The 12,369-nt window shown below is 39.3% G+C and overlaps 1 protein-coding gene across 2 annotated transcripts in view; it reads right to left on the reverse strand.

Annotated features, from left to right (window-relative positions):
• Positions 1-12,369, reverse strand: part of asic1b (acid-sensing (proton-gated) ion channel 1b) — a 188,781-nt gene continuing 176,412 nt past the window's right edge. For both annotated transcript variants that reach the window (XM_084929396.1, XM_084929395.1), the window contains 7 exons: positions 10,571-10,721; positions 9,490-9,546; positions 8,794-8,947; positions 3,237-3,328; positions 2,847-2,926; positions 2,152-2,253; positions 1-1,466 (listed from right to left, as the gene is read on the reverse strand). In XM_084929396.1, coding sequence (XP_084785522.1) covers positions 1,371-1,466; positions 2,152-2,253; positions 2,847-2,926; positions 3,237-3,328; positions 8,794-8,947; positions 9,490-9,546; positions 10,571-10,721 — 732 coding nt within the window. In that variant the 3' untranslated portion in view covers positions 1-1,370. The remainder of the gene's footprint in view (positions 1,467-2,151; positions 2,254-2,846; positions 2,927-3,236; positions 3,329-8,793; positions 8,948-9,489; positions 9,547-10,570; positions 10,722-12,369) is intronic.

Below are 12,369 nucleotides of genomic sequence, written 5' to 3' on the forward strand. Positions count from 1 at the left end.
TTTTCCAAAACGATATCTGCATTTTATTTATGCTTTGATAACTAAATAGACCAGGCTATTACCTGGAAAATGGAGACAGGAAAATCAGGCGCTGCTGAGTGTTTTATATGAAAGAAAGAAACAATCAAAAACAGTCGGATCAACACGATATTAATAATATGACAATATATCAAGAAGAATAGTACGTTTTCTTTTACATCACCTCTACATACTGGCGGTATTGTGCTTTGATAAGACTTTTGCAACTAACACAGATACAGGAAAAAAATGTAACAGCCCCACACAAGGATTTTAGCAATCAATCCCTAGGAAACAAAACAAAGAAACAAACAACAACAGAAAAAACCCTTCTCACTTCATCCCGTGGTCACATGTGAAAATGAAAAAGAAGTGAAAGAATGAAAAAACAAAACAAAATCATAAGAAATGAAATTAGGTGCAGCTCATCCATTTGTGCAATCAACAAAACACTCAACATACCTAATGTTGCAACACTGTCCCTTCACACACACAAACGCACACAGGAATATATGGCATGTATCATTGTCATGTTTCTGTAAATGAGGCAGACTTGGTAAATATAATGATTAAATGTATATAAGTCTATATATTAAAAAAAATCAATCAAAATTAGAAATGATATGAAAAAAAACATGCACTGGACAAATACAAGCATGCATTTACATGATGAGACCTGAAATCTTCACCAGTACATTAAATGGTAGATGATGCACCTCTACCACCGTCGCCACCTCCACTTACATCGCAACCCCCTGAAAGTATTTCCTGCACACGCAACTACACTCATTGTGAACAAAGATACATTCGCAAACAAAGTACACAGAGTCCAGCGGTTGTTTTATGAAGCACTGCAACAGTTCTAGATGTTGCTACATGTGGAGTAAGCAGTATGAATATTCGTCACACTAGCAAGCCGGTGTTGTGTGAAACCATCATGTGTTGCTGTGCTATATAAAGGCATGGGGGCTCTTTTTTCTGATCTACTGTCTATGGTGAGATAACTGTACATTTTCCCTTATTTATTTCTTTATTTTTTTGTCTTTTGAAAGAGAGGTCCATGTTGGCAAGGTTTCTCCATGAGCATCCTTTTCGGCAGTAATCCAGAGGAAAAACACAGAAGAGTGCTGCATGAAATGTTCTCCGGAAAAATTACAGATTTTTTTTTTTTTAAACATTTAGGACTTCCTCTGACAAATTCTTTGTCACGATTGATTCGTCCATTTTCCTCAGTTTTCATGTAAAAAGTGCATCTGTTAGATTAGTATCAGTTCCTCGCCCTCCCTGCGTTGGACAGTTGTCGTTGTATGGTGGCTTTGGTTGCATAACACGCACTTTCACCTGGGTTCTGCTCAGCAAGTGAAGTCTTCAAAGTTACCCTGGCCTGGATGATGAGGTAGCATATTGCCAGGATACGTTGATGGTGTACGCAGGTTCTCACAAGGAGCCTGAGAGAGAAATGGGATGAGAGAGGCAGACAGTCAAAAGGCAGGTAAGAGAAATGATCAGCAGAAGATATAGCATTGAGATCGAAGGAGCATAAATGTTCAAGAAAACCCAACTAAAAAGCTCATAAACACTTTCACAGGAAAACATGACATGAGCAACAATTTGGGCTGAGATGAGCGAGGAAATAAATTCTTCAGGAATACTTTGAAAAATGCTGAAAATAATGGTGAACAGAAAAGGAGAGGACTACAAAGTCAAGATCAGTTGTGGAGAATATCTTTCCCTTCTCTGTCTGAGGTCTGACTTACAATTAAAGTGAACTGGCTTCATTTACACTTGGAAATAAGTGAGCTGTCACACCTTCCAAAGCTTTAATTCCGGCCTGTCCCTGCTGGTGCTGTCCACCAGCTTTGATTAAATTCCAGCCACTTTCCGCTCTCCTACTTCTCCCTCTCAATTTTCTCCCCCTCTCATCCCAATCACTTTTTCACTCTCTACCGTGTCTCTCAAGTCCCCCCCACCCAAACTATCTCTTCTCTCTCATTTGCTCGTCTTCCTACCACCACCCCACCACCTCCTTCATCTCGACTCCAGTTGAGAGCAGTGAAGACAAAGCAGAGAGTGTGCCTCTGTCAACGCAATGCCGTCTGACACAGTGAAAGTACTTAACAGCACACTACTGACATGGTGTTTCACATCATCCAGGCTCAGCACAGCTCCCCGGTCATTGTTTTTGCGGCCTTTGTGTTTCTTCTTCATGCACCGGCACACCTTGTATTTGATCACCTGAAAATAGATGAGCACACCTGTTACCAAAAAGTACTTTCTTTTTGCTTCTGGTGAGCATCCAAGTGTTCTTTTTTTGGTTCATCATAGTTCAAACCCACATACTTGACTGGAATAGAAATGTGATTTATTTTATGTATCTATAAATATGCTTGCACGGTGACCCTGCACATGAGCAGTAGCTGCTTTGCTCTGCCCATCTCTCTCTCTCACACACATTTCTAATCAAGGACTAACAGACACACACATAAAAAACACTTAGTACTTCAGTTGTAAGAGAAGGGAGGGAGGAAGTGTGGAGCACAGTTACTCTAATGAGAGTGGACATAGACATCCTGACTAATCTAAAATATAATACATCCAAAATGTTAATGTATTCAGCGTTGCTACTGCTAAGATGTGAGTGCCGTGCAGAAATGCAGAAATGGGCTGCAGGGTTGTGAAGGACAGAGCGTTCGTCATGCTCGCTAAAACACGTCCTTGTGCGCATGGTAACACTGTGTGAAAAATGAAATTTTGCCAGCAAGTCATTCTATTTTGCTGGAGTAGCACAGATGACCATAAAAACACAATAGATATTAGTTTTTTTTTACCTCATATAGATAGTCAATGAGTTCAAGAATGGTGAGGATGCTGGCCCCAATGAAGAGACCCATCTGACCACCAATATCACCTGAAAAGAAAAATAAGGAAGCAAAACTTGTACCTGAATACATTCATGAAACACAGGTCAGCTTTCACACACACTTTGCGTCTTTTTTTTTTACATCTAAAAAGGTGAGAAATGTAACAGCAAATATAGACGTTTGCAAATATGCAGTTAAAAAGATTAAAGAGACACTTTTGTGTCTCTTCTGGGACCTGAACACCTCATAAAAAATGCAAGCACTTGCGCTACTGTCATTTTAGATACAAAGCATCTGTCATGCTGCATACTGCACATTATCTCTTCCTAAGAAAACACTTGACAGCCATTTCCTTACCCAGAAGGCCTGCCAATTCATAGGCTTTCTTTTGTTCGATGGTTTCGTAGTTCAGCGCTTCAAAGTAGATATCCAAAACCAGAATGTTATCACTGTTAACAGAAAGGGAAGCAGGCAGTTTTAATTCACATATTTAAAACTAACAGTTTACATTTCAAACACGTTTCTATCAGTGCGTCTTCAGGCAGAGGAGGTGATTGGTGAGTCTGCCACTTCCTGCAGATAACAGAGAAGATGCATCAAGTTGAGCAAATAACCTGTCACCACTTACTAATTTTCCCTATGTGGGTCTGCCCATTGAGGAATACAAGGGAAATGATGGTAGCTGTTTGATTTCATACTGTGTTAAAGTCTAAAACTCAGGACTTCAGCATAAAGAAGAAGAAAGGGGATTAGTTTAAAGGCCCAGGGCAAGACAGACTATTATTGTAATTCTTAAATATCCTCTCTCTGGGTGAAGTCAGACTTTACACCCCACTGGGTTTGGGATCAAAACCACAGCTTGACTTTGTAGTTTTCCCTTTTTGGTACACGATTTTTGGTTTTATATCTTAAAATATAAGTCCTGCATTATAAGACAAGTGATAAGCTGCCAGTCCTAAGATCAACTCTGCTGAAGCCAAGGGCTCATTTTAAATGACTTGATGCAAATTGTAGCTGGTAACATGGTGATAATGTGGAGAACATTTTAAAATTGCGTGAGATCTTATACTTCAGGTCACTCTGACTGCACTGACTTCTTTTTTTTAAAGCCCATCAGCAGTACACACAATGAGAAACAGTCATCAAACACTTTGAGGTCAGTGGGTCTCAGCATTTATTCACCTGCACCGGGATAATTACAAATCAACAATGGCTGTGTTCCGTTAAATGTCCCTGAAAGCCAGCATGTGCAATAAAACGAGCCTAGACTTGGCTCACTCAAATTAATCACAGCCTTCAAGTCAAAGTACAAATGTCACAAAAAATCATTTTAATGAAGGTAAAACAAAATATCATGTTATTAAATATGAATGAGTTGGAGTTTTTCAGCCCAGCAGGTTTTTTTACTCTGGATGAATTTCAAAAGCATCCATCAGCTTCTGGAAGCTGTGGGAACTCTGTTCTTTCTGTCAGCTCTTGCCAACATTTTACAGTAGAGTGGATGTAATCTGCTGTTCCCCCGTTGGAAACTAGTAAACTATGTGGGCCTTTATAAGAGGATGGTCAAGGTGGCTGATGTAACCCACGAGATTTTGATATGTGAATTGGCAAATTGGATATGTCATGCCCACGGCCGTGGGATTTTTTTAATGCTTGGTTGTGCTTTCAAATCATCTGATTTATGATTGACATAAAAACTCTTTCTGAAATGTGAATTAAACCTTCAGCCAGCCAGCCAACCATCACTGAGGTTGGGCTAAAGCACTGTAACAGTGACACTGCAGCACGAGTACTCACACTTAGCCACTTCAAATTTTTACTAATTACTTTTACTAAATAAATGTAATTATTTACCTTCATGTTTCAGTTTCAGCTGCACACCAACACACCTCCCTCAATAGTTTATCCATTTCTTCTGTCTACTCAGACTGCTCTGGTAAATCCTAATTCATTCTGAATTTTAACTTTAACTTTTGTGCAATTATGTCTAAAATTTGGTGGAACGGTAACATTGTCCTCAACTCCTCAGATGACCTCCCAGACGAGGCGGCGCACTTACCACTAAACCACCAAGCCCCCAGTATCATGTAGAAACAATACTAAATTGATTGTCCTGCAATAACTGCACAGTGAAAATATTAATATTTGGATTGTCCAAAATCAACAAATAACCTCACCATGCAACACATGTAGATATTCACTGCATTAGCTACACCTGTTCAACTGCTCATTAACACTAATCAGACAATCACATGGCAGCAACTCAACGGATTGAGGTTTGTACACATGGTGAAGACGACCTGCTAACGTTCAAACTGAGCACCAGAATGAGGCAGAAAGGCGATTTAAGTGACTTTGAACGTTTGAGTGTTCCAGAAACTGCTGATCTATAAGGATTTACTTGCACAAAAGAGAAAATATCCAGTGAGTGGCAGTTCTCTGGGTGAAAATGCCTTGTGGATGTAAGAGGCACAGGAGTGACCAGATTGCTTTGAGCTAGCAGGAAACAGTAATTCAAATTCAGTAAGTAATTAAGATGAAGCTGAGGAGAGGCCAGCAAACTGATAGGAAGGCAACAGCGACTCAAATAACCACTGATTACAACTAAGGTAATGAATGCACAACCTGATGTTAGCAACATGTGCCCAATAAAGGGGCCAGTTAGTGAATATAAATGATGTAAACATGTTTTATAATCTAAAAACAGTCCCAGAGTCCCAGAGATATGGTGATCTGATCACAATCAAATAAAATGTCAAAGTGTTATTTTTAAAAACAAAACAAAACATAAATGCAAATATTTTTAGGCTAGGTGTAATTTGAACATTTACTACACATTCAGCTTTTCCCCAGATCCTAAAAAGACAATTTTTTCTACCTTTCACGATGTTCCAAATTTAGACATGAACAGCAATGATTGACAGGCCATATTTATTTATTATAGGATTATTTATTAAAAACTTTTATAACTTTATATCAGCGACTTTTACCACTGGTACTGCTTTAGCTCCTGATATATTCTCTGGGGTACAGATGCTGCAGGTTTTCAGTCACTGATCTTCTATCTTGTTATTGTTACTGACATTCTTGGGTACTTTTTCCTCATCTGTAGGCCGTCAGTATGGGTTGTCATGCTGAAGTTTCAGTGATGCCTCTTGGCTGTCACATGTTCCTGCTGCTTAGTGGGTTAACCTAAGACACATCTGATCAAAGTTGCTGTCAAACAGTGGATTAAGCTACACGTCTACCTTTCTTTCTCTGTTTGTGGTTCCCAGCAGAAAGACGACAGACAGTCCACTGTCACGGACTTCAGTTTCACATCACCAGAGACTAAGAAGCCGGAATACCAAAACAAAGCTAATGTGCATCAGTATGACACCACTTGGAAATTTGGCCAGTCAAAGAAATGAACTCGATGGATTCACTTGTGTCCACAGGGAATTTCTTTCTGAAGGGAGAAGTGAAAGGTTTTTAACAGCAGTCTGGCTACATATGGTGTAATTATCTTGCCTTCAACTGCTCTGCCGGGAGTGATAGATAAAAGATCCAACTATTATTGTACCCTCTCCTCATTTCCTTGAACTGCTTTTGATCTCTTCAGTACATTTGGCCAAGAAACACTCAATACTTGGTCGATTAATCAAGTTAAGCTCTGAATGCGAGTTCCTTGCTCTATTTTCTCCCCTCGATGAAAAAGAAAAATCCAAGTTTTAGAAAGTGAAAGGGTTACTACACTCACTGAGGAGCCTTTAAGGAAGTAAGTAAAAGAGAAAATCAACCCGAAACACATCGGTTCTGTTAGACAGAAAAGAGAGTGGGTCATTTAACTTGTTTAGTGGCAGTTTTCTTGTCCTTACGGGTAACTGATATCGATGGCATGAGCTTTTATCAAGAGATTTACATTTCTGATGTAAGTGTGCTTGTATTCTGAAGTGGCTTAATCTGTCTTAATCCCTCACAATCAGGACAGCAAGCTATGTTTAAGCCAGTACTGAATTGCTAAATGATGACAGAAAGGAAAATCCAGTGCACAAGTGAAAAAACACAGAACTCCAACCAAGTTGCGTTTGGTATATATTTTGTTTCACATGTTTAAAGAAATGAAGAAAAAAACTCAGTTTGGCTCCTGAATGTTTTCACAGAGATTTTCCATCCTCATCAAACACAAACAGCACATTTATAATCTACAACCGTACTGCTCATGAAAAGTAAAACAGTACTACAGTGTAATCTAACAAGTCAATAAGTCAACTGAAGATGAAATCCATTTTCAATTCAATTCAATTCAATAAAACTTTATTGACCCCGAAGGAAATTGGGTTAAGGCTGACGACCTTTTGCCAGCGCCATCTTACCCTTCCGACCATACATACATTACACAACATTTTCATTTTTTATATAATGACTCAGTAGCTGTACTTTCAGTAAAACATTACTCCCTTTGGAAGAGTCCAATTTTTGCTATTAGAGGAAATATCTTTAATGCTGGCTTTTGCCAAGTCTGGGACAGAAGATAACAATCTTTGCAGGGTAAAATTACAGTATACACTTACTGAACACAGCCAATTTATTAGGTACACCTGTTCAACTGCCCATTAATACAGATAACCGGTCAGCCAATAACAGCAGGCAAATGCAGCAGGCAAGTGTGGGCCACAACCAAAGTATGCAGAGCATCTCTGAATGGAGAACACACCAAACTTTGAGGTGAGCTACAGCAGCAGAGGCCCACAGCGGGTGCCACTGCTGTAAGAACAGGAAACTGAACCTTCAATTGTTTCGAAGTCTCAAATTGTCATAGACAAAGTCAAGAAACATGTTTCTTTACACAGGTTTTGGAAGGATGTTGCTTGAGAATAGCTCACTTAGGATCAGAATGAACAACATGAGAATACGGAGCCTCGTATCAATGGTTCAAGATGCCACACGGGGCCCATTAGTGCCAACTGAGGATCATTAGTTGACCGTGTCCATCCCTTTATCAGCACATTGTGTGCATCTTCTGATGGCTGCTTCCAGCAGAATAATGTGCAATGTTAAATTATTCTAAACTGTTTTTTGAACATGACAGTGAGTTCACTATAGTCGAATGGCCTCCACAGTCACCAGATCTCAATCCAATCGAGCACCTGATCTGGTGGAAACAGCCGTCCCCATCAAAGTCATTCCATTGCTACGCTTCTTTCTGGAGGTGTGTGCATTTGAAACTTCAAACTCAGGACAAATATACACTTCTGTGTCAACCAAAAGCCCATACAACACTTTTCAGTGGAAGAGCTTGAGTCAACTGTAAGTTAATGGGAACTTAACATTTGACGTAAACTACCTGAATTATTGAGCATGCCATTGGCACCTGTTTATAATTTATTTAAAAAATGAGTTTTTTGGGGGGCCAAGCTAACGCAGCTGCCACTTACCACCTGCCCCTTCTCTAATTTTTTTCGGGGGTGAGTTGATAACTGCTGCTACAGCATTTTTGTTGTGTTTAAGTAGAGAATAGAAAATAAATAACTAGAAACGTAAAGTACTATCTATAACTAAATACATCTCTTATTTGCTGCAAGACATTATAAAAAATATTCATGATAATGAAGAAAATGGCAGGAGCTGATGAATTGTGTCTACAGAATGCACTGCATGATGACAGTTTAACACACTGTGTAATATGATGAGTGATAATGACAGTATAACTGCACTAAAAATAAAATATAACAATGTTTAGCTTCTAAAATACACTGAAAAGACCAGATGAATGGCACTGATAACTTTAATTCATCACTTCATTTATGTGAAGCTTCTTAGAGATTGGTTGCATCAAATAACATAAATGTGAAACACTGAATTAAAAGTGAAAATGCTCTGCAAACACAAACCCACCTTTGGTTATATAAAAGATTAAAAAAAATGTACTTACGCTATGTACTGCTCAGTTTTGTTATATTTCTTGGCAAGGTACTTGGCCGATGCTTTGCTGGGTATCTTGACAAAGGACAGCTCTTTACCATAACGTGTCAAGTTGCACGGCGTCTCACACACACAAAAGTCATTGTCTTTCTCGACAAGAAAGTCTGAAAAATGAAGTAGTCAGACAGAGCGAGAGAGAGAGAAGAAAGCCAGAGATAGAGATTTAAAGAGAGAAGACAAGGGGACAGACAGATTTATCGCCACCCCAGGATGACAAACAAAATATGAGCTGAATGAAAAGTGTCACAGGAAGAAAAGATGCCGCGAGGAGCAACCCCACAGACCCTTATAAGAAATACAAAAGATATAAGCCACATCAAGACAGAGTCAGAGAAACAGTAACAGCCAGAGGCCAACACGTGAGACACGAGAGATTGCAAGTCAGTAAGAAAACAAGCAACAGACATGAAAGGACCGAAAGGTATCAGTTGATGGGAGTGTGAAAAGGAGAGCCTCAGTGGCAGGCTTGAGGTTTACTCTTTGAGAATGGCTACTATCAGGCTGAAGGAACACTATTATCTGTTATCACCTCGGATCAGGAGCTCTGAACAGTGGGACATGCACACTGAAAAGTGCACATGCACACATACACACACGTGCATACACATACACATCATGCAAGCAGCATGCTGGTTTATCTCCTTACCCAAGGCAGGATCTGCACACTCCTTGTACTGCTCCGGGGTGCAGTATGGGGCATTTCCTAAGGATAGGCAAAAGAACACAATGTTCACAGTCTGAACAAAAATAAGGGGCGAGCAAGGGAAAAGGGGGTTTCGAGGAAGCACAAAAGGCAACGAGTCCTAGACTTATAATTAATGTTGTCTCAGAATTACTGCCCTTATCACACCTGGATTTTTGCCATAAATTTTCAGCTCATCTTGTAATTGATTTCATTAACTTTTGCTGACTCTCATCACCACTTTCGGTCACCCCTTTCCCCATCCTTCTCTCTTTGGCAGTTGATCCATCTTTGTCAGTTTGTCAGGACAACACAAGGTAAGAAATGTCATTGCTGTAGAGGACATTATTACCCTGCTACAATTATTCACTACTTTTTGGTCCAGAGATTGGAAAGATGAATAGCTGAAGAAGATGGGGAGGTTCCCTCTAGACTTCCAGTAATCAACTGAACAATCACTATAAGATAGAGACTAATCCTGATTATCACACAGGCAGATTGGCAGGCTGTCTATATGCAAACACGGGTCTCTCTCGCTGATTGAAGAGAGGCATTAACAATAATTGGACAGGTAAGTGAGGGTTAACAGAGGCCAAAAGCAAATGTTTCCTCAGTGCCAAACTCCTTTTCAATTTGCCATCAGAGATGCCACACAGTGATTAAGTGTAGGAGGTAGACAGCAAATGCCAGCTGTAATCACTGTGCAAACAAAATGAAAACAGTTGAGTTTTCCGATCCACTGGAGTGTGAAAATATCTGATTTTCAGCATTTGCTGGAAAAAGTGTTTTGCTCCTCAAAAATCATTTTTGTCACTGCAGCATCAAACGAAAGTGTTTCCTGTGAGATTAGAATAACAGACTCCCGAGCACTTCACCTCTTTATAAATATAAGTAGATATAGATATATTGATATCCAACTCAATTCAATTCAGTTTTATTTATAAAGTGCCAAATCACAACAACAGTTGCCTCACGGCATTTTATATTGTAAGGTAAAGACCCTACAATAATGCGAAAGCAGTAAGGTGCCCCCTCTGGTTCTTACCGGGCATATGAACCATTCTACAGTTACAGTTATCCACCAAGTATCGTGTTTCACAGTCGATCCTGCAGGCCGTGATGCTGTAACTGCTGAAAAAGTCAGAATCCATCGGTGTGGATTTGCAGTCGCCCCATGGTGGAGGCAGGTACGTCAGCTGAAAGAGAGGCACAAACACGTCACGCATGGCGATTGCTATCTGCTAAACATCCCCAGTGACTTATCAATACCTTGACCATATTTGAAGTAAAAAAAATTCACAATGCTAATGTGACCTGTTTTTTATAAAAATAATAAAACTTACAGTTTATGTTCATGGAAGTGGCAACAGAGTAAAAAGCAAACAAAAAAACAACTACGCAGTCATTTGCAATTTCATCATATGCACGTTATTGCACGCTTATCCTCAGTGCAGTTTTTCATGCCATATTTTCTCTCAATATGCTAAACTTGTTACTCTGTCTGTATGAAAGGTCTTTACACACTGCATTTGGAACAGAATGTGAATCTTGTTCTTACTCCAGATTCGTGGACATGTGAGTTGTGGTTATTGAGCGTAGGAGCATCAATCCTACGCTTCTCCTATTCCTAGTCTCCCTCTGTGCTTTCATTGTGCTGCCCACTCTTCATGCAGGAACTGAATAGTATCAGCTGTTTAGTAGAGCTGATATGTCGTAAGAGTTTCACTCTAAGCAGCGTTGCTGCAGAACCAAATACCATATGCCCAATATTTGAATCCACAAATGTTAGCTATGTCACCTCTCAGCAGTCTGTGCAGTAAAACATGCAATCCGGTGGATTCGTGCAGTGGAGGAACCCAAAGAGAGACGCTGTCACCAGACTTATTAGACTTTGCATTTCTTTGAACATCTGCACAGTAGTGCTGGATATGCAATTCTATAGTATTAGTATACATAAGTATTTACATCTTTAAATAATTAAAAACTGCAGAAGCCACTCACAGATCATACTATTATACAGTGAAGTGAATGTTGTGCATTCATAAACACATCTGTATTTGAAATACTTTTTTGCAGATATGCATATATTTTAATTAAATTTAATTTATCTGAGTAAACACAATAATCAAACTAAAGTAATTTTCTTGTATATAGGTTTTCAGAAAAAGTTAAAAAAAAAAGAGCACATCAGAATTTTATTAAGTCCAATTTGGTGCATTAATATTGATGGTTTTATGCAAATAACAGTCACAAACCCAGAGGTATTTAGTTTGCCATAAAATTAACAGTTAATACAGTTAATAAAAGTTGCTTATTAGTTTTTCAGTGCTTCAACCGAATCTTCCAAATACACCATATATGTTAGATGGTGGATGGAAGAAAGAGGAGGAGGAGAAACTAATTTCATGCCAGTTTGCATGCATCTGCCAGCTACAGGTCCTGTTGTCTTCTCTACAGGGGGGTTTAAAGTAGTTAAGTGCATACTTATCATGCTGTACCAGGGCTTGAGGAAAGAGCATGTCAAGGAAGTTGAAAATTTGGCTTTGGCAAAAATGGGCTGCCAACACAACTACACAACAACATGAGAGCTTACTCATGAAATTGGACATAATTGGAATCGCTTGCAAGACCTTGTTACATCAAAGAGCAAGAAGAGGCAAGAGTAAACTTGAAGGAGAGATGAACTATGACACTCTCCTTATCCCAGTGAAGAAAGAACCATTGTGCTGGTCTGGTGAAAAAGGGACCAAAGGCATATACAGACAGCACAATGATAAAATTTTGCAGATGCCTGCATGCACTGAACAGAAAATAATAAGATATCACCAAACCAAAACCAACCCA

Source organism: Perissodus microlepis, chromosome 5 (genome assembly GCF_051167445.1).
Source record: "Perissodus microlepis isolate ML-2025 ecotype Zambia chromosome 5, ASM5116744v1, whole genome shotgun sequence".
Classification (NCBI taxonomy): Eukaryota; Metazoa; Chordata; class Actinopteri; order Cichliformes; family Cichlidae; genus Perissodus; species Perissodus microlepis.